We start from the raw sequence: 26,903 nt of genomic DNA on the forward strand, positions 1-26,903 counted from the left end.
CCAACATTCTGAGAAAAACTACAACAATTATTTCATAAACAGCACAATCTACCCGCACACAAAATGCAAATCTCACTTCATACTTTCACCTCCAAGTGATCGTAACAGTAAAATATGTTACCAAAAAAACAAAAAATCTAAACAGCAAAATGTGAGAATGACTCATTCTACAACAAAAATGAACAGGCACTTTTTCATACCTTTGCTCTCAATGCATCCTTTTTAGCAGGGTCATTTTCATCTATAAAAAGAAAAGAAAAGATAAACATTTTGTTACTGCACACAATGCAACATGAACACAAGAAACACACAAACAACTGGTGAAGAGACAGGTCTGATGAATATTCCGAGCTTCTGCTAAAGAAATTTAAAGTTATTGTACTACTGGAATTGCTTTGGGAGAGGCAGGTGGGATGACAGCACATACAGAGATCTGTTCTTCTTCTACTTTGTTCATGGGTTGAAACTCCAACGGTTTAAACGTGTATGACTGTTTTTACCATACGCCGCTTTCGGAGGAGGCATGCTTGATATTTGTGTGTTTCTATAACCCACCAAACTCTTTTCCGTGCGCACTTGGTCTTGCGTGTACACACGTAGGGGGATAAGGCACTTGCATGTCTGCACATGAAGTTGACCTGGGAGATCTGAAAAATCTCCACCCTTAACCCACCAGGCGTTGCTAGGATTCGAACCCATGACCTTCTGCTTGGGAGGCCAGCTACTTACCCACTAGGCCATTGCGCCCGTCTATTCAAAAGGGAAGTCTACGTGCTACTTTCAATACAATACAATGATACTTTATCCCAAAATGAGAAATTACATTTGTGGCTGGCCATGAACCCACAACAAGTGTATGGGAAATAGTCAGTCTGAAAACCTCAAACCCGCAGTCACTTACAATGGATGGCAGGAACAAAAAAGGCCAATGCATCACAGTAATGACTGACAGCACTTTTGTAGTCCCCTTCTGAATCTTTGGCCACAGCAGCAGACACCAGCTTTTTCTGAAGAAAAAGTAACAAGAAGAGCAAACGCTCGATCGAGTCACTTTCGCAGTTCTGAATATTATATGAGGCATCAGATGGACAGGAAGAAATTGCTATTCACAACACAATACAGATGTAAATAATTTGATGTAAAGAATAATCCTATAAAGTTTGAATCAAATCCGATGAATAGTTTCAGAGATATGATATTTCAATTTTTTTCCTTCAAGACATACCTGTGACCTTGAAAAAGGTCAAAGGTCACCAAAGCAGACGTCAAAGTGTATAGGTCACTGGGAGTCACGTTCACATAAAATTTGAGCCCGGTCACTTTTATAGTTTTCGAGAAAAGCCCAACGTTAAGTTGTGTGTTGCCGAACAGAAAAGGCTAGTTATCTCCCTTGTTTTTCTGATAACGTTCGTAAAAGGCTACAGATGTAAATACTTTGATGTAAAGAATAAACATCCGATGAACTTTGTCAAAGATATAAAATGTCTAATTTTTCCTTTGACGCTGACCTGTGACCTTGAAAAAGGTCAAAGGTCAACGAAACCATCGTTAAAGTGTAGAGGTCATTGGAGGTCACGACTAAACAAAATATGAGCCCGATCGCTTTGATAGTTTCCGAGAAAAGTCCAACGTTAAGGTGGTGTCTACGGACGGACGGCCGGACGGACGGCCGGCCGGACAGACTAACACTGACCGATTACATAGAGTCACATTTTCTCAAGTGACTCAAAAACAGCAGCTTTTTCACGTGCGCAGTTTCGAGGCAAAAGCACGTTTCAGAGAAAAATTATAAATGTTCAGCCTGTATAGCCTTCGATTTTGCAATACAGAAGTACAAGCATACGCCTCCTTACGTTCATGCACACACAGACACTCACACACACACATTGCTCTACCAAGAATACATTGCATGGACACAGGGGAGGTCATCACTTTTGACACACAGATCTGTTGGTTATGCAGACTGTATCATGAAATGCAGCATCGAACAACTAGAATCACCACAGGAAAAACGTACAGCATGCTCAATGCAGTGTGGTGAAGGAGTATGCATGAGGTCCACAAACGGATGAACGAAGAACTCCTCAAAGCTGATGCGTTCGTCTGGGTTACGTCTTAACAGCCTCAAGACCAGATCTCGGCAGTCGTCAGATACTTCCACACCTGGCGGTAACTGAAATATGAAATTAAAACAACAACATTAAGTTTCTGTGTTTGTTTATTATACCACTAATATGTTGTTGTTGTCCATTTAACAAGATGTTATTGTCTGGGTTGCACTTTGCATTGTAGCCTGAACAACAGGTGTTGTTTTTTACATTCAGTCAAGTTTTGACTAAATGTTTTAACATAGAGGGGGAATCGAGACGAGGGTCGTGGTGTGTGTGTGTGTGTGTGTGTGTGTGTGTGTGTGTGTGTGTGTGTGTGTGTGTGTGTGTGTGTGTGTGTGTGTGTGTGTGTGTAGAGCGATTCAGACTAAACTACTGGACCGATCTTTATGAAATTTGACATGAGAGTTCCTGGGTATGATATCCCCGGACGTTTTTTTCATTTTTTCGATAAATACCTTTGATGACGTCATATCCGGCTTTTTGTAAAAGTTGAGGCGGCACTGTCACACCCTCATTTTTCAATCAAATTGATTGAAATTTTGGCAAAGCAATCTTCGACGAAGGCCGGGGTTTGGTATTGCATTTCAGCTTGGTGGCTTAAAAACTAATGAGTGAGTTTGGTCATTAAAAATCGGAAACTTGTAATTAAAATTATTTTTTTATTAAACGATCCAAAAACAATTTCATCTTATTCTTCGTCATTTTCTGATTCCAAAAACATATAAATATGTTATATTTGGATTAAAAACAAGCTCTGAAAATTAAAAATATACAAATTATGATCAAAATTAAATTTCCGAAATCGATTTAAAAACAATTTCATCTTATTCCTTGTCGGTTCCTGATTCCAAAAACATATAGATATGATATGTTTGGATTAAAAACACGCTCACAAAGTTAAAACGAAGAGAGGTACAGAAAAGCGTGCTATGCAGCACAGCGAAACCACTACCCCGCTGAACAGGCTCGTCAGTTTCACTCCGTTATGCACAAGCGGCGGACTACGGTCATTGTGAAAAAATGCAGTGCGTTCAGTTTCATTCTGTGAGTTCCACAGCTTGACTAAATGTAGTAATTTCGCCTTACGCGACTTGTTTTCTCTTTCAGTCATCTGAAGATACGTGAGCGCTTGGAGGTAACTGAAACCATGTGGCACAAGGTTAAGTTGTCGATTGAAATATTTGTTGTTGTACTCTTTTTACAAGAATATTAGTCTACTTATTACATCACATGTGGTTTCTATTCTTGGAATAGTGGACATCCACTTTCCTATTATCAATCCCCCCCCCCCCCCCCCCCCCCCCCCAAAATACTTCATGTTAAAAGCACACTATTTCTCGAGAACACAGTTTGGCTCACCATCTCCGAATTGGCTAGGCTTTTAGATGAGATAAGACGTGCCAGCCTTTGAGGGGTTCCATTTAGCTCCCACGTGCACTCTCTCTCTTTCACACACACACACACACACACACACACACACACACACACACACACACACACACACACACACACACACACACACACACACAGACCCACCCAAAACCGAAACAGACAGCAACAAATCTGACCTCTACGGGTTTGGAATCCCAGATCTTTTCCCCAAGCTCTTTGAAACTACTGGATGCAAAAGGTGCTCTGCCAAACAAACATTCTGAAAGAAAAAGCAGAAGATAGTTGGCAATTGACATCAATAAACTGATCATTTTTTCATTGTCGAATATATATGGTAAGTAAACTGCCCTGTCTTAGCTGAGCATAACAGCTACAGATAAGAAATACAAAAGAAGAACATTAATTATTCATCACAATCAATTAAGCAGGCTTGAAAGCACAAAAAACAGGCAAAGTACAAAATACATGACTATTGAGAATCCTAAAGAAATGAGGCAGACTATTGGCACATCAAATAACAAGTATGTAAACCTGTATCATTTATTTTTTCTTTATTCGCTTTCAGCAGATATCTTTTCAAAGTTTTCTATCTCACCATACAAGATGACTCCAATGGACCACAAGTCTACTCTTGCGTCATATGATCTTTGACAGATGATCTCTGGTGCCATGTACAATGGTGAACCTCGCATTACTCGCATTTCATCTCCTTCCATCATTGGCTTGGCAAAACCGAAATCTGAAAAGAGAAATAAAGCTTTATGAACCAAAATAAGGAGTAAAACAAGAATCTTCCTTTCAGTTTACAAACAAATTCTTTTTTTCTCTGCTTCATCCAAAAATCCTGCTTGACGATCTCCTCAATTACACCCCCCCCCCCCCCCCCCCCCACATGTCAAAATCTCTCAACAGGTCGTCAATTAGGTCATCTGTCGATCAACATCACGACTTCCAATGATTAGCAGGCAATTGGCAGCAAATAATTCCTTCAAAGTGCATAATTTCAAAAGAAAAGGGAATCATATCGAGCGCACACGCAATTACATACACACCAGAGTTTGTTGTTCGTCGCAGGTTAATGCCCGCAGCGTGCTAGTTGCTTTGCCTAGCTTTGAAAAGCTTCCATCAATGTCAGGGGCTCTTAATTACTCTAGCTGCCACACCGTTCAAACATTCTGACCGAGTTTAATTTCTGGAAAACGGCTATTGAGCAATGTGGTAATAGGCAGCAAGATATAACGCAATAAACATGAGTTAGAAAGCAAGGTTCGCAAGTCAGTTGAAATAAATCACAACTGGATCGTTTTTATCTGTCCCTTTCTTGTTATCCCCCTTTACCTGCAATCTTGATGATGGGGTTGGAGGAAGATGTGAGAAGAATGTTCTGAGGTTTCAGATCCATGTGAGCCACGTTGAAGGAATGTAGATACTGCATGGCAAGTCCTGAAAATCAAATCAGTTTGAAATTTTGATCCAGGACCACCACCACGTATAAATGTAGTCATGCTCGTAAAAGGACACAGATGCATAAATTAAATCACCTTATTTTGTGCGTAATATATAATTAAAACAAAAAAATCGTTTTTACTGTTGGAAAGTATTTTTAATTAGCAGTTACAAATTACATGTAGAAGCATAGTTGTGTAAGTGTTACTGTTAGTTACATTTTCACATAACACCAGTGTCCATTTTTTTTCTCGAAAAAATAATATGTAACGGTATGAGTTTTAGTATTACACTTTTTTCTTTTCTTTTTCAAATGATATTTTGTAATATGTATGGATGTGCCTGCATCGTTTGAATCGTATTATGAATTGCATCATGATATGTAGAATTCTAAGAAAGTTAGCGAAAGAATATTGTGAGTGGATGGATAAATGTTATTTGATTAAACGCCCCACAATGATGTGCTTGGAAATTTAAAAAAAAAAAAAAAAAATTAATGTAGTCATGCCTTTTGTTTGTTATCACAAATAACGGTCAATCCTATTAAAACAATTGTTTCTATTTCTTCTTTTAGCAATGCGTTGTATTACTTTAACTCTCTGTGAAGAAAATTTCTGCTGTAGCTATAGTACAGATAATTAAGTTTAGATTTTTGTTCTTTTATCTAAATGCGTGCATGAAACCACTCAGGTAATTGGGGTAAGCACATAAGCAACTCTATTCTAAATTTTACTTAAACCTCTTAAAAAGAGTCTGACATGTAGCAGTTTAACCTAAGTTGCAAAGCATCCTACTCCGAGTAAGGCATAGAGCAAAAGTACACCCAAGATCCTCGTATGGAAAGAAAGATAAAAGAATGTTAAATCATGCATTGTCAGTCGTATTTTACAATATGTTGTTTGTATTTTTGTCCAAAATATGACATTTTACAGAGATCGAGACAGTCAGTGTTCCTCCAAGACCGCACTAGCGGACGAGGTGAACAATGACGGCCGAGATCTGTGTAAAATGTCATTTTTTGGTCAAAAATAAAAATAACATTGATGTATCGATCAATTCTGGTTAGACTAGAGTTCCTTTTAGTTTTTATGATTCAACACACACGAACACGCACTATTTTGTAGTCTCGACTGGCCACCTAAATATGAAGTTTTGTTGGCCTCTGACGTCACATGGCTCAAAGAAGGGAAATCCAGTGTTCGATCGATACATAAGAGAATATTTTTCATGGAGAATGATTTACTTAGTCTAAAGCTCAAAACCATCAAAATCGCCAAGAATCGAGTTACGCCAAAATTCCACGATGACATCGAAATGCAGATCTGACATCATTCATCTCTTCCCTTGATGCTCACCGATCTGTTGCAAGAACTTGCGGACAATCCTCTCTGGAAGTGTTCGCTTGCTGCGGATGAAACGGCTGAGGTCACCTCCGCCACAGTATTCCATCACCAGGTAAATAAACTTGCTGTCCCACTAAAAGCACATAAAGAAATGAAAAAAATAAAAAAATGATGAGGAGAAAGGGAACTAGAAAAAAACACCTCAGGATTTACATCAAAATAACATCTCACTTTTAAGCATAAATAAATGCTCATTCCCTGGAAAAAAAGGACAAATCCACACACATATACACGCACTCACGAATGCACTCACACACATCATAATTTACAGACACATTAAAAACTCACCAAGAAATCTCTAAGTTCAACAATGTGCTTATGCTTAAGATTCTTCAGGAGTTCTATTTCTGTCAGGAGGTTCTCTGTCGATGACTTGTTCAGGCTGCTCTTCAAGATGCACTTAATGGCCACCACCTCACGAATTCCAGTCTGCCAAGAAATGAGAAATGATATCAACGCTTAATAGTTCACGTCATACACAAAAGTTTACAAGTGTTAGAATTTATTATCCAACAGTCATATTCTATCTGTGCTGCAAGCTGGTTTTGAAGCATGATGATTGTACTATAAGCATCATCAGCAAACCAGGCACTGTGTTCTCAAGGATGGAAACACAATTGTTTTGCCGGACGAATTCCCAACCTTGGGTTATAGAATATTCTATTTTACTTTACAAACATGCAGAATTAACTTTCTCAGGCCTCAGCAGGCATGTCCATCTCAAAGTCACACTCCTTTCCCCCCTACGTGTTATTCAAGCTACTGTTGGTCTCCTACTTAAATTGTCTCCAAACTCCATTGTGGCCTAGTTAATAGAGTGTTCTAGAAGATGACTTTTTTTAGAATGTGTTCTGCAACATGTACAGGTATCGTCATGGAATGTAACTTTTACTTCACATGTTTGTCAAGTTCTACACGTCGTAACGCGTACTTGCCAACAATAATAAGACATAAGATATCCAGGGTTTCTAGAGGGAGACGTGCTGAAGATAGACATGTTTATTTCTAATCAGGATTGTAAACCGCCATGCAAATGTTTAGGGTTTGTGTGCTGCTTCCAGGAACTAAAAGTTAAGTGTGGGTGGATTTGTTTAAATTAGACCGAATCAGTCAAAGAAACTCCTGTAATTCAAATTAATTTTCCATAACGATAATAATTCTCAGGCCGTTTCAGACACATATGCATTGCGCATAAAGAAAACACAGCGTGAAAAGCATCAGAAACGAGCATGGGCGTTCCTATAATTCCTTCATTAACTGACCATCTGCAATTAGATGGTCAATTCTGCATCAAGTTTTAGGGTTGAACTGACGTGAATCTGGACCAAGATTTTAGAACTTATACAGTTGACGCCATAGCTACATTTATAGGTACACGTCTTAGCTACATGTAGCCTCTCTAGAACTCCAGAACGACCCCCACCCCTCCCGATACCTGAGAACTCTGGCAGCAAAGCTAAATGAAGTTGTAGAAATGTTTACATCAATTACACACATGTATATTTGGTAAACATAGGCAAATTTAACTTAGAAACAGATCGTACTTGTGTAACATTCCAAAAGTAAAGTACTACGATCAAAACCACGATCTGTTTGAGACATTGATTGACTGAAATGATTTGGTTCTCCGCGCGCGCGTGACTGTGAGTGTTTTGGTTTGCTGGAACAGGTAGTAATAATCGAAAGTAACGGTCAATTTTAAAGAATCTGGCTTTTAAGCGAACACATATTGGACGAAATACCTTCTTATAAGCTTTATAGACCGTTGCATAACTGCCGCTTCCAATCTTTTCAGTCAAAACATATTGTTTGAGTTGTGGAACAACTGTTTGTTGCACGACATTCTGCTTAGCAGACGAAGGCCTCGCCATTTTGAACCTTGTTTTCACTTACAAAAGAGTTCCTTGCAGCCGGTCTGACTAAATACTACGCGACCGCACGCGGCCTTGCCACTACCTTGCGCTACCAAACTAAAGCATGTACCGTAAACTATACCTTGTATACGCCCACCCCCCCAATGTACCAATTTTGCCCAAAAGTTGGGGGTGGGCGTTTACTAGGTACTATACCCTTTGCAGGAGCAGTTCACGATATTTTGGTCAGTCACTCGGCATGCGAAGTATTTCAGTAAAGGATGCGGCGTTATTGCACAAAAACTCCGAGCCGCCGGCTCCTCTCCCTCACACACACACACACACACAAACACACGGCACACACACCACACACATGTACAAGGACAGAGTCTGCAACTTGAGCACTGACTGAAACCACGTAGGAAATCATGTTGCTTTACTCGCTGTCTGTGAACAGTGAAGTTTATAACTTCAAAAGATAATGCTAACTAACAAAGATTAATCCAGGTCTGCAGTTGCACTGATTCAAGTCATCGAATTCTGCACTGCGGTGAGAGTCGATAAATTACTAGAACGGTATGCCTTTATGATAACTGACAACTCTTGGCGGCAATATGATGATACACTCGGATGAATACTCTGTACCGCATGCGTAAGTTTAGTGACAAACACTAAAAACAAAATGACCATTAATCAAAAAATGTGGGCGTTTACTAGGTAGTATGCGCAATGCACAGCCGCGCCCAAAGTCAGGGGGTGGGCGTTCTAGTACTCGATACTGGGCGTATACAAGGTAGTTTACGGTACACGTACTATTTTTTATATATATATAGTATCTTCACAACATTATCTGACTTTATACCAAAGAAACTACAATGGGACCTTTTGTACAGTGTTTGTTTATACCAAGTTTCAAGTCACAGAAATAAAAAATAAGGGAGTTATGATGTATTTTGCGACGAGCTATCGAGCGAAAGTGAAAGCATCGTGGTTCAGCGTCCGACCATGTTCGCATTGATCTAAGCCTGAACGCAGGCTCAACCTCAAAATAAAGAATGTTCATGTAATATTTTTATATAAATATCTAGAATCTTCACAACATTATCATACTTTGTACCGAGTTTTAAGTCAGATAATGTTGTGAAAATACTATATATATATATATATATATATATATATATATATATATATACTATATATATATATATATAAAATAGTACATGAACATGCTTTAGTTTGGTAGGGCAAGGTAGTGCAAGGCCGCGTGCGGTCGCGTAGTATTTAGTCAGACCCCTTGCAGCTACTAAAACGGATTATAAAGCAGAAATACAAGATAAACTATATAAACTCGCATAGTTCAAAGTTGATAATGAAAATATTAATCATTTATTTTTTTATTATCATTTCTTTGTTTTTAACGTGTGAAAGTCTGAAGATAATCGTATTTTGTTTCTGATGTCTCCCTTTGTCTCATTATTTTTGTATGCTTCCTCTGTTAACTTTGACTACACAAAGTTAGTTTAAGGGAAAACATTTCGCGGAAAGTAAGATTTTCTCAATCAATGATTTAATTTGATTTTTAACAAGTTTACAACATTGTTTTTGCACAGTCTGGTCAGTTTGTGATATTCAAGTTGGGTGTATTTTTCACAATAAAACCTCCCTTGGAATTCAGTGTTTGTTGAAAGATGGCGGATATTGCGCACCTGGTCGTCAAGGGACGTTGTTAAAAGCTACAGATGTAAATATTTACAGACGGGTCAGGCGTTCCAGTTACAGATTAAATAGCACATGCCACGTCAGTGATCGCATCATTAACAGGTAATACCTCATAAATTATTGGACCTGAATGTGAAAAAAGAGTGTAAAATGCTGTATTCAAGGAATTGAAGATAATTTTATATTATATATATATACATTTTTAAGAGCACTGCTCTTGGATTATGTTTTTAAACGATATTAAATCAGTATTTCTGCAAGACTCTGTCTGTCTGTCTGTCTGACTGTCTGTCGGACTGTCTGTCTCTCCCTCTCTCGATCTTGATCTCTGTGTGTATTGTATGTAAAATTATGTATAATGTGTTCTTACTTCGGTTTATCTATAAACATACATGTAGCAGTTGTTTTCTTTACTTTTTTTTCTTTAGCATGCATTTTAGGCTATTCCCTCTTTAGGGCGAGTGCCAGATGTAAAAAAGCAGATCACTGCTTACTATATATATATATATATTACCCTCATTAAGTAAAGAATTGCCATTGTCTCTCTCTCTCTCTCTCTCTCTCTCTCTCTCTCTCTCTCTCTCTCTCTCTCTCTCTCTCTCTCTCTCTCTCTCTCTCTCTCTCTCTCTCTCTCTCTCTCCCTCTCTCTCTCTCTCTCTCTTTCTTTCTCTCTCTCTCTCCGTACGCTCATGACAGTATTTATTTTTGAAATATATATGTGCACGAAATGTACTTACACATTCTTTAAATTGGATGTAAAATTAAAACAGCAAGCGCACACCTTCAGATATAATATGACCTAAGTAAGAACAAATCTAAATAGCTATGCGTAAGAATTAAATCTATGTGTGCATAATGAACAGGCATGATCAGTGCAGTGAAATAGCTTCTTGCCATGTATGATGTATCAACTCCTTGCCTAAATTTTCTGAGACAGAACTTCAATACGTAATCTTTAAACTGTGCAATACCCAGGTTTGGTGAACCATGCATCTTTAAGGTAATCAGTATTATGACAAACAAGATACATTATGCACCTTTTCGTCTTATTGCTCTAAATGATTTTATTTGATGTAACATCTGTTCACAGAAATACTCTATCTATCTGTTTCAGAACAGCACATCCCTGGTTATTCACAATGCTCATGAACAAACTATAATGGCCGAGGAATACCAGCGCTTTAAATAAGTGCTTGTAGCTGAGTGCCTATGGCCACCAGGCGCCCCACTACGGTTGTTTGCTACATCTGTGGACGTGAGTTTGGAAGCAAATCCGTCTCCATCCATGAACCCCAGTGCATGAAAAAATGGCATGCAGAGAATGACAAATTGCCCAAGAGTCAGCGAAGGCCACCGCCATCCAAACCTGACCTTCTTCCATCTTTGACAGGGGGTAAAAATGATACGCATCGTTTCAACGAAATGGCCTGGCAAGCTGCCCAGGCAAATTTAGCTGAGTGCAAGAACTGTGGCAGGACATTCCAGCCTGAGAGACTGCCAGTTCACCAGAGAAGCTGCAAGCCGGGGAAGGTGCTGACCCCGCTTAAGAAGGGTGAAAACAACTCAAAGGAAAATGACCCAGGTGCTGCAAACAGACCTGTGACTGCAGTTCTTCAGCAACCCAAGGTCCTGGACAAGAAGACCAGTCCTGACCTGGCAGGAAACTCAAACCGCCCTGCTGTTCTGTCTAAAAGAGGCCCTGGCAATGCCACTATGAGGATGGCTGGTAGCACCCACAACAACAGTACAGGGAGAGGTTTGAGAAGCTCCAACTTACCAAGAGAAGGAACTTTCACTGCCCCCGAGCAGAAAGGCCCACCTGCTAAGGAAGCACCAAAGGGTGCCCGCTTCGTGCTGTGCTACATCTGTGGGCGTCAGTTTGGAAGCAAGTCTATTGACATCCATGAGCCTCAGTGCCTGGAGAAGTGGAAGATCGAAAACGCCAAGCTTCCCCGAGAACAGCGGCGCCCTCTGCCTAAAAAGCCGGAGGTGGTGATGTCTGGAGGGAAATATGATGTAAACGCCATGAATGAAGCGGCATGGCAGGCAGCGCAAGCTAACATGGTCCCTTGTCCCAACTGCGGCCGTACCTTCAATCCTGACAGGCTGCAAGTCCATCTGCGTGCATGTAAACCTAAACCAGGCGCCTCAGGGGGAGGAAGAGTAGGAGGGCCTTCCAAGCCTGTCAACAGTCCCACCATGAATGGCGGTGGGGGAGGCGGCTTTGGTGGTGGTGGTGGCGGTGGGGGCCTAGGTGGCAGTGGAAGCAATACCAGCCCGGGCGGCAAACCTAAGCCGCCGCCCGGCCCACGCACGGTGGTCTGCTACATCTGCGGACGAGAGTTTGGCACCAAGTCGCTGCCCATCCACGAGCCTCAGTGCCTAGAGAAGTGGAAGGTCCAGAACAACAAGCAGCCCAAGGAACAACGCAGACCTGTGCCAAAGAAGCCGCAGGGGTTGGGAGGTGTAGGCGTTACCAGGTAAGTTTCATGCAGCATAAATTTATTATGTTGCCTCACATGCCTACTATTATTTTGTCTTTTAATTACCGTAATGAGCCTTGTGACAATATACATGTACAAGCAAACAAACCCAGAAATCACTCTGCTTTTTCCCTGGGGTGTTGGTTTTCTTTAGGATAAATTGAAAGAAGATATGTGAAAGATTTGGTTTTCCGCTTTTTTTGGAAAAAAGGATTTTGTCAAAAGTTTTGGTTGTTGGTTTTGTGTGTGTATCCCCTGTAATCATGGTTTGCTTGATGGTTTAAATTTCTAAAGTGAGTCGGAATTTGTTCAGCTGTTTTGGCTGTGGCAGATTTCCTTCTTCCTTTCTAAAAAGATCGACAGAGCAGAAACTCAGACTGGCTTTTAGTTTTACTTGTTCTACTTCCAGAGATGAGTCAGTATTGATACACATACAGAGTATTAAACTCTCGGGAGTATACCGGAGTATACCGATCATAGGTTTGATCATCATATACTCACAGTTATTTCCTTTTCTGATCTTTTTCCAGTGTAGATGCTTACAGCAGTATTTTCTTCAGCTGTGTTTTTCCTCAACCACAGAAAGGAATAAAGAATTAGAATGACATCAAGAACATATGACATAACATCAGACTTCTATATTATGACATCATACGACAGCTAATGACATCATCATAATTTTTATGACATCATTTTTTTCTGGATGTTTATTTTTAAGTGAAAGTGGAAATTCCTTTTAGCAAGAACTGCAGGAAAATTGTCAGTAACAGCTAGGTAAGCTCTCTAATTTTTATCTCCCCCTTCTATAATATATGCCTCCCCTTGTCTTTTTTCAGCATGAAGGGGCCTACTGAACAAGGAACACTATAGCTGCTCTTTCTAATCCGCAGAGATTGAGCAAACAAATCTTCTGTGTTGGTTTGAAATTAAGAAGCTGGAAACTTATTTCTTGCAAATATCTGTCAAGAGAACATGTTTTGTTCCCAGGAGCTTAATTGTTTTCAGCAGAGAGTGAGCCAGGTAATAAGTAAATACATACTCTGAAATCATTGAAACACACAGAACCTTTTACAGTGGTGAGAAAAGCTCCATTCGGACCAGCCCAAAGTACGTGTCCTTACATTGCATGCAGCCAGCAGCCTCATCATGACAGATAGATTTTGGTAAAAATAAGAGACAAATTAAGGGACAACAGAAGGTGTCCTTTCATGTGATCATATAGTGTCTTTTCGTCAGAGCTATATAGGGGCCTGTTATCGCAGGTATCACTGTCCTTACAATTATGACTGACAAGAAAGATTGTTGTATTTACAGGGAGCAGATGAACGAGGCGGCATGGGAGTCGGCCCAGGGAGCGCTGGTCCCCTGTCCCAACTGTGGCCGCACCTTTCAGCCTGACCGTCTGGCGGTGCACCAGCGAGCCTGCAGACCCAAGCCTGGCACCAGTGGTGGTGGTGGTGGCTCTAGCCAGGTAAAACGGGTTTAATTTGTTTTGCTTGCAATCCCTCCTACATCAAATGGTGTTTTTTTGTTTTTTTTCATTTTCATTACTTTATTGTCCCATCGCTGGGAAATTCGGGTCGCTTCCTCCCAGTGGAAAGCTAGCAGCAACGGAGTCGCGCTACCCAGGTGTCTGCGTGTTTAGGTGTATTCAGCCACCTGCACTTAATTATGGCAGAATGACCAAGGTCTTTTACATGCCATTGTGATGACACAGGGGTGGGACATGGCTTCCGTCTCTGGGTCTGCACATAAAGTTGACCCGTGTCCGTCCCGGCCCGAATTCGAACCTGGGACCTTTCGATCACAAGTCCAGTGCTCTACCAACTGAGCTACCGGGCCCCCAATTTTTGAGATCTAGGGTAGAGTTTGAAGCTTGAATCATGACCGTGCCTAGATTTGTGTGCAGAATGTGAATGCACTAGCTACCATTTTCATTTAACATTCTTTTGTTTCTTAATCACTATCTTCCTGATTCTCTGAATGTTGTGGGCCTCAGAAATTGGATTAATTTACATAAATGTGTCAGTGTCTCACAGTAGCCGAATTATACTCAAGCAAGTTTTAGTATTTGTTGATGTGTTTAATTACTTTAAATATTGAAGATGTTAGTGGAGTCCACGTGACTTTTTTTCCCCCTGCACAAATGTTGAAATGACATGGGTGATCTTGATACAAACAATGCATGTTGTCAGAGTGCACTGTCAATTAATGGACAGAATACATGTATGTTTGCTTTTGATGTTTAGTACTGTCAGAACTTGCCCTTAAAAACAAAAGTGAGGTTACATATACACTTGTAGTTACGATTTATACTCTCTTGGAATGTTTAACCAACTGGGTACAATTAATTCTGAGCAATTAACTAATGTAACAGGAGAACAAAAGACCTGTCTTTAGATCAGTGACTCATGTTGAGGGGGTAGCTGGGGTAGAGATCAAAAGTGCACATTACAAATGATCGAGTAGTTAGAGAAAGAAAAAAAGGGCAATTATAAGGTTGAGACAAAGAGAGAGAAAAAAAAGAGAGATGTGTAATCTGCAATCAGCCCCAAGATTCATCGCCCCCGGCAAGCAAGCCCATTCGCCGCCCTCCAACCATCATCTGCTATATATGCGGGCGGGAGTTTGGCACCAAGTCCATCTCCATACACGAACCCCAGTGCCTGAAGAAATGGCACAACGAGAACAATCAACTCCCTCGGAACATGCGACGTCCAGAACCGATCAAACCTGTGATCAGACCTGTCGGAGGTGAGAGATCGTGGATCCTGGTTGCATGTCAAGATGCTGTGATGACAGTTTAGTTAATGAATTAATTTAACTGTAATGATGAGTTTTCCTTCCTTCACTGGGTTGCTGTAGAGTCAAACTTTATACCTGTAAGACACGAATGCTTCTTGTAGTTGCGGCTAGAACAGACTCATTAATGCAAATTACAGTATACAATAATGACTTAATTGATACTCATAATGAGTTTTCTTTCCTTCACTGGCTTGCTGTACATCGAGTCAGACTAACACTAACTATACCTGTGAGACACGTTTAATGATGCTTCCCGTAGTTGCGGCTAGAATCTGACCTATTTAATGTATATATGCGTGTCTACAATAATGACTTCATGTTTTAATGAGTTTTCCTTCCCACTCTGAGGTGCTGTAGAGTCACTGAGTAATGAATAATATATATAGCACTGCTTATTATTGTAGTTGCAGCTAGAATTGGAATGATTATTGCATACAAAGCATTGCATACAATAATGTATGATGAGTTATTTGCAGACACTTTGGTGCTGTAAAGTCAGATACCCCCCGCGGGTTAGGGGGAAGAATTTACCCGATGCTCCCCAGCATGTCGTAAGAGGCGACTAACGGATTCTGTTTCTCTTTTTACCCTTGTTAAGTGTTTCTTGTATAGAATATAGTCAATTTTTGTAAAGATTTTAGTCAAGCAGTATGTAAGAAATGTTAAGTCCTTTGTACTGGAAACTTGCATTCTCCCAGTAAGGTAATACATTGTACTACGTTGCAAGCCCCTGGAGCAAATTTTTGATTAGTGCTTTTGTGAACAAGAAACAATTGACAAGTGGCTCTATTCATCTCCCCCCTTTCCCCGTCGCGATATAACCTTCGTGGTTGAAAACGACGTTAAACACCAAATAAAGAAAGAAATGTAAAGTCAGATTAAAGTATACTGATGTATTGTATGGTTAGGGTTAGGGTGAGAGTTAGGGTAATGGTATTGTAGTGTTTATTGTAGTTGTAGCTAGAATATGACTAATACTTAATGCATGCATGTACATTTTATATACTGCTTATATAGTGGTTGATTAGTCTTTCTGTTATATATGCCAGCAAGTATATACATCAATCTTCACTTTTACAGTGGAACCCCCCTTTTAAGACCTCCAAAAATCTGAGAAAATTAAATCTTAAAAAGGAGGGATCGACTTAAAATGGGGGTATAATTTTGAAGAGGTTATGAACAGAATGTAAGAGAAAACAAGGTCTTAAAAACGAGGGAGTCTTAAACTGGGGGGTCTTAAAGGGGGGGTTCCACTGTATTGCAATATTGAACTTTATTACCAATTCAGTGCCCCATATGGCTTTTTGACCAATCAGGACGGATTCTAGGTGACCCTCTAAATGTTATAACGTTCAGGCAGGGACCCTTTTTGTTTATCAAGCTAAAAATGAACAAGACAAAGTAAAAATTTAAATCAGCAATATCAGCGTGATTTATTCTAAAGAATGACACTTCAAATGCTGTCAGATAATACTTTCTTTATCTAAAAAAAAATACTGAAAAGCGAGTTTTGTCGGTGGGTGCTTTACGGAACAGCGAGGCACCGCCCATCCTCTAAGTGTGCAATGCCGACTCACTCACTTGAAATCTAAATTATCAAAGTTCGGAAAAATCAAGGGAAATTGGGTCACTCGCTTTACGTCAAATGTATCTTTACGTCATTTTTCATCCGTCTGGAGTCGGTTCTCAATCTGTCGCTCTCTGTTCAACAAGAAAAAGCGAAGCAACCGAAGCCCATGTTCAACATGGTTTGTTGTGTGTCAAACACATTTGACCTGTGAATATTCATCACGTCAGGTGTGTTACTCTGATTGGCTGACCCAGGTCACGAGAATTCTTTGACTGACAGGCATAATGAGGTAGGAGCGCTCCAGTTCCCATTGCGGCTGTTCTGTCTAATTCGCGTGGTCGCTTCAAAATTTCTTTTGGTCGAATTAAACGGTAATAAAACCGTTATTTCTAATATGCTGACTGTTAGCAATTGATAACAGACATGTCTCACAAACGATATCAGCATTCGCCTAAAAGGCTCATGCTTGATATCTTTTTTCTCGACATGTCTGTTATCATTTGCTAACAGTCAGCATATTAGAAATAACTCATAATAAATTATGCCTTATAGTTATGATGCATATATACAACATAAAGTAGAAGGAGTTCTGTGGAGGCATCTTAGCTCTATCAATGCGATTTTATTTTATTTTGCGGTTTGCTGTATGTTTTTTATGGCTCCTTTGAGGACAGATTTTTCATTTGTATCTGTCAATGTTTAAATGAGGATAATAAAGAAGTTGTGTTGAAATATGAGCTTAACCTGTCTTTTGTAATGGTAAATTGAATAAGAAGGGAGCATTATAAAGTATAAATTAAGATATCATTATAATCAAGCATGTACGTGCTGAAAAGATCATGTGCTGTGGTAATTTTCTTCTGAAATAAACCTAACTGAGTATAACTATAAGGTCCAAATAAACACACACGAAATTAACAATTACAGCTGGTATACATGTGTGTGTACTCGTTTTGGAAAGCTTTTTTGCTCATACATGTACAGTAATTTAGACATTTCTGATCTCTTGCTTTTGTGTGTACATCTTTGCCTGAGTGTTTGATTGTGTGTGTGTGACGTGTGTGTGTGTGTGTGTGTGTGTGTGTGTGTGTGTGTGTGTGTGTGTGTGTGTGTGTGTGTGTGAGTGTTTGCTCTCAGGGTAGATTATGAGCTTTTCAAAGTGTGATTTAACTTACTTGGTTTCCAGCTGTTTTAATTGTAAAGATAAATAAGAAAGGAACTTAATTTTGTTTGGTGATTTTCAGAATCAAATGAAAAGGATACCTCTGTTACAGGTTTAATCACGTTGTTGGTCATCTTTCTGTTTCGTTTTCTTCAAACATTGTGGGTGACGAGCATGTGCATAATTATGTTACAATGTTAAGAGTTTCATCTTGAAGCTTTTGAATTTTTTTTATATATTGTGTTTATATCAATAGACGTTTTCCCTAAATAACTCTGTTGGTATTTGTAAGCGTACATTATGAAAGATCAATCGAGTTGTGTTTTGGGTACAAAAACAGCCAGGATCGAAACACGTCTTTGACCAGTTAATTAAAACCATGTATGATCGCAGCGAATAACTGCATGACTCCGATGTGAATGTTATTTAGTTAACTTTCCTTAAACAAACCTTTGATGAGTTGAGTTTGATTATTTGGCATTGTTTACACATAGCAATGCATTTATATATGAATACTTTGTCTTGATATCACTGTGTATTTTTTATGCTTTCGTAGGCTAGAACCTTTTATACACCATTCAAAAATACGCTTTATGCATGAGTCTGTCTTTTGGTCTGTCTGTGCCATAATCTTAGTCCACTCCCACCCCCCTCAACTCTCCTATTTTCTCTTTTATGTGATCTAGCCTTCTGTCACCTTTGTTTTTCCCCATTTCTAACTGATGTTTCATGGTGTATATTATAGTCAAATGCCTCCAGCATGCAGCTTTTGAATGATACACATGCAGTTTGTCTTTGAAATTTGCAGACTATCTTGTATTAGTGGTTTTTGCCTGCCCCTCTCCCACCCAAATCCCAGTGGCGGATTTAGGGGGGGGGGGGGGGGGAGAAAAAGAAAAAACATAAGGCTTAAAGTTAAAAATGGAAATTTGGCCAGATGATTAAATGACAGTTTCTGAGCTGAGGTGGCCCTCTAGATTGCAGCATTTTTCTTCCTTGAACAAAATAATTCCGGGGGGGGGGGGGGGTGGCATGCCCCCGGACCCCCCTCACATGTTCAGGCGCTTCGCGCCCTCAATTAGGGCGCTTTGCACCCTCAATTCAGGCGCTTCGCGCCTTCAAGTTTGTGCAAAAAGGTTTTTGGTGTGCCCCCCCCCCCCCCTTTCTTAAGATCCTGGATGGGCCGCCCTTGAATCCTATCCCAATAGGATGCAATCTGCTCCTGTGGGATAACTATCAGGTCACCTTCTTCAGATTTCCTTTTTCTTCAGAACTGCATGTGTATAATAACAGTTTTACACACAAGCATTACTGTTAGTTGAAAAGGAGAATGGTGAAGGTGAAGGGGGCATTGCAGGTAATTATGGGAAGGTTGATGAGAGTTTGGTAAACAATTTTATCACATTAGGAGGGACATCAGCTGGTGTTTTGTTTAAAACTATAATGGTACAGTCTATATATATATACCTCCTAACGAGAGAAATCACAAAAAATTCATTGTGTTACAAGGTATGGATCATATATACTTGTCTCTATCAGGAGGATGCATGTACAGTACGTGTTTATTGTATGGAGTGTTGAAGTTTCGCATCCCTATGATTTCAATATCACTAACTTAGCTCACAGTGACTGTCAGTAGAAATTCACAGTGATACACATTTTTCAAGAAACTGTAAACCTGCTAAGACTTTTAGTAAATGTGTCAGCAAATTATTCCGAGGGGATGGGTGAGGCAGGGACCTATATTAATATAGGTCTATGGGTGAGGTAACCTTTTACGTTTAACTATTTTCACGATTCACACAATGCAACACAAAAGTATGTTTGGTGTTCCAAATTTTATTATATGTAAAATTACTAAATGAAAAAATATCTTCGGTTTACTTCCAAAATGCAAAAATGTTTCTTCAAACCAAAATCTAAAACTACACAAGCAGAGTTCAAAACAGATTAACAAACTCAATGAAAAATCCAAATGGTTCTTTTTTATCAACGATCAATAAAAAAAACAAACGTTACCCCTGAGTTAGAAATAATCATTTGGAAAATCACGAGCATGAAAATCTGGCTCTTGATGAAAATGTCTGGAACTTCAAGAGGAAGTAGAATTAATTAGCAGTTGCCAATGAAAAAGTACTTATGAAACCAAAAAGTGCTTTAAATAATAAATATAACTGACTACTTAAAATTAAAACAGCAAAGTCTAAAAACTCATTAAAATAAACAAATAACATTAATAATCTTTTGTCACTAATTCCTTTCTAAATTTACTAAGACAACATTCCTGATAATTAAAGGGAAGTAATCAGGATATTCCATTTGTCAAGAACAAGCACAGTTCTTTCCCTTACACTAGATAGACATTTCGTTCTGACAAATCATGGTGACCAAAAGTACTTTGTAAAATGTGAAAGAATGAATACTTTCACAGGTTTACAAACACATTTTGGGGAGCATTTAATGACCTATAAACGTAAAACATGTAAGTGTTTTGGGCTTATTTTACATGGCTTAGATAATAGATTGTCAGTTTTACTTCATCAGAAATGTAGAAGTCATTAATGTCCAGTCACGAACTGGATGGTTTATACCTCCTAAAATTTTGGCTTCTAGCTTTTCTTGTCAACATAAAGCATTTATTTGCATAGGTAAACACATGCGCTTTAACTCAGTTAAAAAATATGCCCTTTGATTGCAAACTTCTTTACATGTATCTCTGGTAGAATAAGTGAACACTGATGTATGGAGGACATGTGGGCAGGTTTTAAGAGTACTGGCATTTAATCATGACTGATTGAATCTTTCTTTTTGTCCAGGTAAGGGGGCATATGATGTAGACGCCATGAATGAGGCAGCCTATCAAAGCGCCCAGGCGAACTTGTGCCCCTGCGATATCTGTGGACGTACCTTCCTCCCGGATCGTCTGATTGTGCACCAACGAAGTTGCCGCCCGAAAAAGCCAAAAGAATAACTGCATGAGGAGTTGATTTCCAAATGTTGAATTGTTTTTGTGATAGTTTTCGTGATAAAACCATAACAGCGCTCAGAACCAACAAGTTGGATAACATTTTTCGGCGAGTTAATTCCTAATGGTCTAAATCTTGAAGCCAAAAGAGCAGAAGCTTGGGATGTTGACTTGTCGATGAAAATAATCTGTACATGTATTGTGATTTTTGTGTGCTTATTAATACAGACTCATTAACGAGTGTTTTTAACGCTCATTATTTGTCAAGACATTTTACACAGATTTGAGAAAAAAAATCTTTTTCTGTGAAGGATTGAAAAAGCAAAACATTAAGGCAAAACAGAAAAGGATACAAAAATCAGGAACTGCAGAGAAAAAGTCTTTAAAATGATTTCTAACAGTTCTTCTGATATGTTTTCCTGTCTTAATATTAACAGAAGTGAATGGACAATAAAGTAGAAATAAATGTAAGAAAAGAAAACAAGTCGCGTACGTAAGGCGAAATTACTACATTTAGTCAAGCTGTCGAACTCACGGAATGAAACTGAACGCACTGTATTTTTTCACCAAGACGGTACAGCTTCGTCAATCCCCGCGTGAAGGAAATCGCTCACCTTCCACGTGCAAAACGTAGTGATATTGACACGCCAGATTAGCGCGGTAGCGTATTGTGCTAAGCAGGAAAGCGCGCTTTTCTGTATTCTTGTTAAATTTCTGAGCTTGTTTTGAATACAACCTATCATATCTATATGTTTTTGGAATCAGGAAATGATAAAGAATAAGATGAAATCATTTTTGGGTCGATTTCTTAAATTTTAATCGTAAGACTAATTAATCTATTTTCGTTAATTGTGATCACATTTTAAGAGTAAACATGACATATGTATATATTTTTAGATTCAGAATGTGATGAAAAATACGATGCAATCAATTTTAAATCTGTTTGCGAAAAATCGATTTTAATGACAACTTTAATGAGCAAACTCATTAATTAGATTTTAAGCCTCCAAGCTGAAATCCAATACCAAAGTCCGGGCTTCGTCGAATATTACTTGACCAAAATTGTAACCAATTTGGTTGAAAAATGAGAGCGTGACAGTGCCGCCTCAACTTTCACAAAAAGCCGGATATGACGTCATCAAAGACATTTATCAAAAAAATGAAAGTCTGGAGGTATCATACTCAGGATCTCTCATGTCAAGTTTCAGGAAGATCGGTCCAGTAGTTTTCTCTGAATCGCTCTACACACACACACAGACACACACATACACCACAACCCTCGTCTCGATTCCCCCCTCTACGTTAAAACATTAGTCAAAACTTGACTGAATGTAAAAAGCACTCATGCACAAAACTAAATCACGGCATTTGAAAAACTTCGTTTCATTTTGTGTAAAGTGTGATTCATTATTATCTTGTTGCCAACCATTTCCAAGCAGGAAAATTTCTGTTCTGGACTTTAAATTATGAGCCCAGAAGTTTTTATTATCTGGATTCTAAATATCATGCTGTAAAAGATATAAAATATTCTTTTTTCTTCTTTTACACCTATTCCGTCCCTACAAATCCAATGTTTGTTACCAGTATCTACAATGCTAAGTTTTTTTGAACTTTTAAAGAGGAAATATCACTGGTTTACACAAATTTGTTGCATGTTGACAATTAATGTTGTAGTGGTTATTTTTTGTGTGAGCAACCTTCCTTCTCTGTGGTCACATGTGAAAGTTCCCTCATATCTGGCCTGTAATCATTAAGCGAAAGTCTTGTATGGCCCACTAATGAAATATGCATTATTTTGCTGTAATACCTTTTGATTTTTAAGCAGCTTATTGCTCACAGGACATTGAAGAAAAGATTTAACTTATTTTGCCAAACTACATATTGCCGTTCATGAACATTGAATTGTTTTGCACTTTTTGCGCATTCTACTACTTTGTTGAAGCTGTCTGTGATACTGTTTATTTGCTGATGCTTTTATCTTTCTGTGTCCTGTAACATATGATTCTAATAGTCATGCAGTGCCTCAGAATTTACAGTGCACTGTATTTTTTTTAAATAGATGCATTCGATCATAGCAAACAAGTTGCTCATATTGTTGCAATTTTCTATTTCACTAATTAACTTGCTGTCTTTATACAGATTTCACTTATTCTGTATGATCCTCAGAGCCAAACATGTGTACATTCAATTTGGTGTAAAATTATTTTTGTTTTGTTTTTAGCCTTATAGAGTCAAAGAGGGCTAAAAATAAGGATGAATAATCAAGCAAACAAACAAACAAGCAAACAAAATTGCAACCACAAAAAAACAGGTTAATAAACATGCAATACAAAACATACAAAACTGATTTTATGTCTGTGACAAAATGGATTTGTGAACAATTCTTCACAAAGTCATTACAGATGCAGGAACAATTGATATTATACACACAAATCTTGAACAGAAAATCTGAAGACTTTCATATTTGTTTGTGGTCAAGATTATAATGCTCTCAAAATATGTTACATAGGCCCTGTATTCAGTTATTAGTCGCCCCACAAACGATGTAGATAATGAATCTGTGTACAAAACACTTTTACATGCAATTTAGCCAATTATTGTGTTGCATATATGGAGGGAGAATGGTCATTTTACCAGTATGTGGATATGATATCTGGCCAGCCTAACCCAGTGGCATTACTTTTCATACCTTGAAATTAATAACTTCTCTGATAATTGTGCAGTATGTATTCAAATGTAAACTACATATTATGTACAAACTTGCTTAATGCTTTTATTTGGTGTTTCTGTTGTGAGGGTCTATATGTAAAGAACATTCTGGGTGCTTTTACTCTTGGTTTTAATGCTACAATTTGTTTTCTGCGTTTTCCACGTGTGTGATAAAAAGTCACGTGTTACTTTTACTTATTTCTTACATTATTTTGTGACCTCCCAACTTCGTACCCGGTACAGTGTCATATTGAGTATACGCAATTGACACAGGTGGTGTCTGTCTCAGATAATACATTCCTCATTTTACTGAATTTTGATCAGATCGTTTTGGTCATTGCTTTTTTTTTACAAGATCTTACTTTTCCTCAAATATTGTTGAATTCTGTTAGGTGTAGTCAGGATGTTTTGTACAGAAATAAAATGTAAAGTTCCTTTTTTTTTTACTTCAGGTTTTTGACTCACATGCGAAGCAAAAGTGAGTCTATGTACTCACCCGAGTCGTCCGTCCGTCCGTCCGGACGTCCGGAAAACTTTAACGTTGGATATTTCTTGGACACTATTCAGTCTATCAGTACCAAATTTGGCAAGATGGTGTATGATGACAAGGCCCCAAAAAACATACATAGCATCTTGACCTTGCTTCAAGGTCAAGGTCGCAGGGGCCATAAATGTTGCCTAAAAAACAGCTATTTTTCACATTTTTCCCATTTTCTCTGAAGTTTTTGAGATTCAATACCTCACCTATATATGATATATAGGGCAAAGTAAGCCCCATCTTTTGATACCAGTTTGGTTTACCTTGCTTCAAGGTCAAGGTCACAGGAGCTCATCAAAGTTGGATTGTATACATATTTTGAAGTGACCTTGACCCTGAACTATGGAAGATAACTGTTTCAAACTTAAAAATTATGTGGGGCACATGTTATGCTTTCATCATGAGACACATTTGGTCACATATGATCAAGGTCAAGGTCACTTTGACCCTTATGAAATGTGACCAAAATAAGGTAGTGAACCACTAAAAGTGACCATATCTCATGGTAGAAAGAGCCAATAAGCACCATTGTACTTCCTATGTCTTGAATTAACAGCTTTGTGTTGCATGACCTTGGATGACCTTGGGTCAAGGTCACATGTATTTTGGTAGGAAAAATGTGTAAAGCATGTGAGTCGTATGGGCTTTGCCCTTCTTGTTTGTTTTGTTTTAATAACCACTTAGATGTATATGATTTTCAACTGCAACGAGGTATTTGTTTTTAGAAAATTAGTTTTGATTATTGCTGTATGTATATTATATTTTGATTTCCGAATTTTATTTAACGACTCTAAAATTAATTTGATAAAATATTGCACTTGTGTTTCTCATTTGCCAATTTTATTCATTGATTCTGATTTGAATTAATAGTTATGCTTTTTTTCTGTGCTATTCTAGTTCGCTTACATTTGAATACACCGTTTTGTCATTATGTAGAGAAGTGATGATAGAAGAAGCCCAACCGAAAACTTCTGATTATCGCATTGATGAAAGTGGTATAAGAAATATAAACAGACAGACCAATCTGACATGTTTTTGAGTCACTTGAGAAAAAGTGACTCTATGTAATCGGTCAGTGTTAGTCTGTCCGTCCGGCCGGCCGTCCGTAGACACCACCTTAACGTTGGACTTTTCTCGGAAACTATCAAAGCGATCCGGCTCATATTTTGTTTAGTCGTGACCTCCAATGACCTCTACACTTTAACGATGGTTTCGTTGACCTTTGACCTTTTTCAAGGTCACAGGTCAGCGTCAAAGGAAAAATTAGACATTTTATATCTTTGACAAAGTTCATCGGATGTGATTGAAACTTTGTAGGATTATTCTTTACATCAAAGTATTTACATCTGTAGCCTTTTACGAACGTTATCAGAAAAACAAGGGAGATAACTAGCCTTTTCTGTTCGGCAACACACAACTTAACGTTGGGCTTTTCTCGGAAACTATAAAAGTGACCGGGCTCAAATTTTATGTGAACGTGACTCCCAGTGACCTCTACACTTTGACGTCTGCTTTGGTGACCTTTGACCTTTTTCAAGGTCACAGGTATGTCTTGAAGGAAAAAAATTGAAATATCATATCTCTGAAACTATTCATCGGATTTGATTCAAACTTTATAGGATTATTCTTTACATCAAATTATTTACATCTGTATTGTGTTGTGAATAGCAATTTCTTCCTGTCCATCTGATGCCTCATATAATATTCAGAACTGCGAAAGTGACTCGATCGAGCGTTTGCTCTTCTTGTTACTTTTAGGCTAGAGGAACTCAAAATAAACATATCATTTAAAAAATTAAAAAATGTACCTGTTGTGTACACTTTTATTTTTGTAGTTGATAATCTGTTTGTATCTGTCTTTTTGCAAATGGCTGTGATTATGATAACTAAAACCTATACATTTTTTTGAGTGTTTCACAATTGATGAAATTGTGGCCTTTCTCCCTCTATTGTATTTGATGTACATATACAATGTATATAAGTTTATTGTTGATATACACTGATTGCTTTGGTCAATGCCTTTTTTTTTTTAGATTAAGTTAGAAATTTCATGATATTGGATTTATGCTGGTACTGCTTAAAATGGTGAATGAACTATTCTCTTTTTCTTTTACTCATATAGGCACGCAAACAAACTTGCACAGTCTTCTTCGTAGTTTTTATGCAAAAGCAATCACCTGGTGGATTAAAAAAACAAATCACCTGAGCTGTTTCCTAACTCAATCATTGAAAGAAGAGCAATTACTCCAATTAATTTACTGTTGTTTTACTGAAATTAATAATTATACCACAGGTTCTTACAGAGGTGATTTTTTACAGAATTTTCTGGTGATAGTTACTGTAGAAAAAAGGATATAACTGATCTATTTGATAAAAAAAACACCACCAATGTCAAAAATCAAACGTAAAGTTCTAAAATCATGATTTGTTAATTCATACCTTTGGAAAGCCAATGATCTGCTGTTTGAAGGATGATACAGATCTGATTGCTACCTATAAACTGTTGTAAATTAAATTCTTTAGTATTGAAGACATAGAAATGAAATAAAAGGAACTTGGGATCAAGTGTGTGTGTGTGTGCATATATGCATGCGTGTGTGTGGGTGTGATAGCATGATTTACAACAAATCTCTCTCTCTCTCTCTCTCTCTCTCTCTCTCTCTCTCTCTCTCTCTCTCTCTCTCTCTCTCTCTCTCGCAGATCACTGCTTACTCTATTACCCTCGTTAAATAAAGAATTGTTCTTGT

The 26,903-nt window shown here is 38.4% G+C and overlaps 3 protein-coding genes across 5 annotated transcripts in view; 2 read left to right on the forward strand and 1 right to left on the reverse strand.

The window, feature by feature from the left end:
* Positions 1-200: 200 nt before the first annotated feature.
* LOC138981345 (serine/threonine-protein kinase ULK3-like) lies at positions 201-8,224 on the reverse strand (the record flags this gene model as incomplete). Its single annotated transcript, XM_070354234.1, is given in 9 exon segments — positions 201-241; positions 902-1,007; positions 2,018-2,173; positions 3,680-3,762; positions 4,099-4,242; positions 4,842-4,946; positions 6,305-6,425; positions 6,641-6,781; positions 8,095-8,224. Coding segments are annotated over 9 exon segments (1,026 nt in total), but the record flags the coding sequence as incomplete, so codon positions are not given.
* Positions 8,225-9,719: 1,495 nt separating this feature from the next.
* LOC138981395 (zinc finger protein 474-like) lies at positions 9,720-26,721 on the forward strand. Of its 3 annotated transcripts, none has more exons than XM_070354320.1 (5): positions 9,720-10,026; positions 11,039-12,404; positions 13,722-13,878; positions 14,957-15,161; positions 18,027-18,480. In XM_070354320.1, exons 2-5 carry the CDS (start codon positions 11,134-11,136, stop codon positions 18,143-18,145), a joined length of 1,752 nt encoding a protein of 583 aa, XP_070210421.1. In that variant the 5' UTR covers positions 9,720-10,026; positions 11,039-11,133; the 3' UTR covers positions 18,146-18,480. The 3 variants fall into 3 exon arrangements, with proteins under 3 accessions (XP_070210421.1, XP_070210427.1, XP_070210413.1); XM_070354312.1 differs by lacking the exon at positions 18,027-18,480 and adding an exon at positions 20,761-26,721 and having other exon boundaries at positions 9,727-10,026; XM_070354326.1 differs by lacking the exons at positions 14,957-15,161; positions 18,027-18,480 and adding an exon at positions 20,761-26,721.
* LOC138981417 (peptidyl-prolyl cis-trans isomerase slr1251-like) overlaps positions 16,560-26,903 on the forward strand; it is a 167,059-nt gene continuing 156,715 nt past the window's right edge. Inside the window, exon 1 of the mRNA XM_070354335.1 lies at positions 16,560-16,563. The gene's annotated coding sequence lies outside the window, so the exon portion shown is untranslated. The remainder of the gene's footprint in view (positions 16,564-26,903) is intronic.

This window comes from Littorina saxatilis, linkage group LG1 (assembly GCF_037325665.1).
Source record: "Littorina saxatilis isolate snail1 linkage group LG1, US_GU_Lsax_2.0, whole genome shotgun sequence".
Classification (NCBI taxonomy): Eukaryota; Metazoa; Mollusca; class Gastropoda; order Littorinimorpha; family Littorinidae; genus Littorina; species Littorina saxatilis.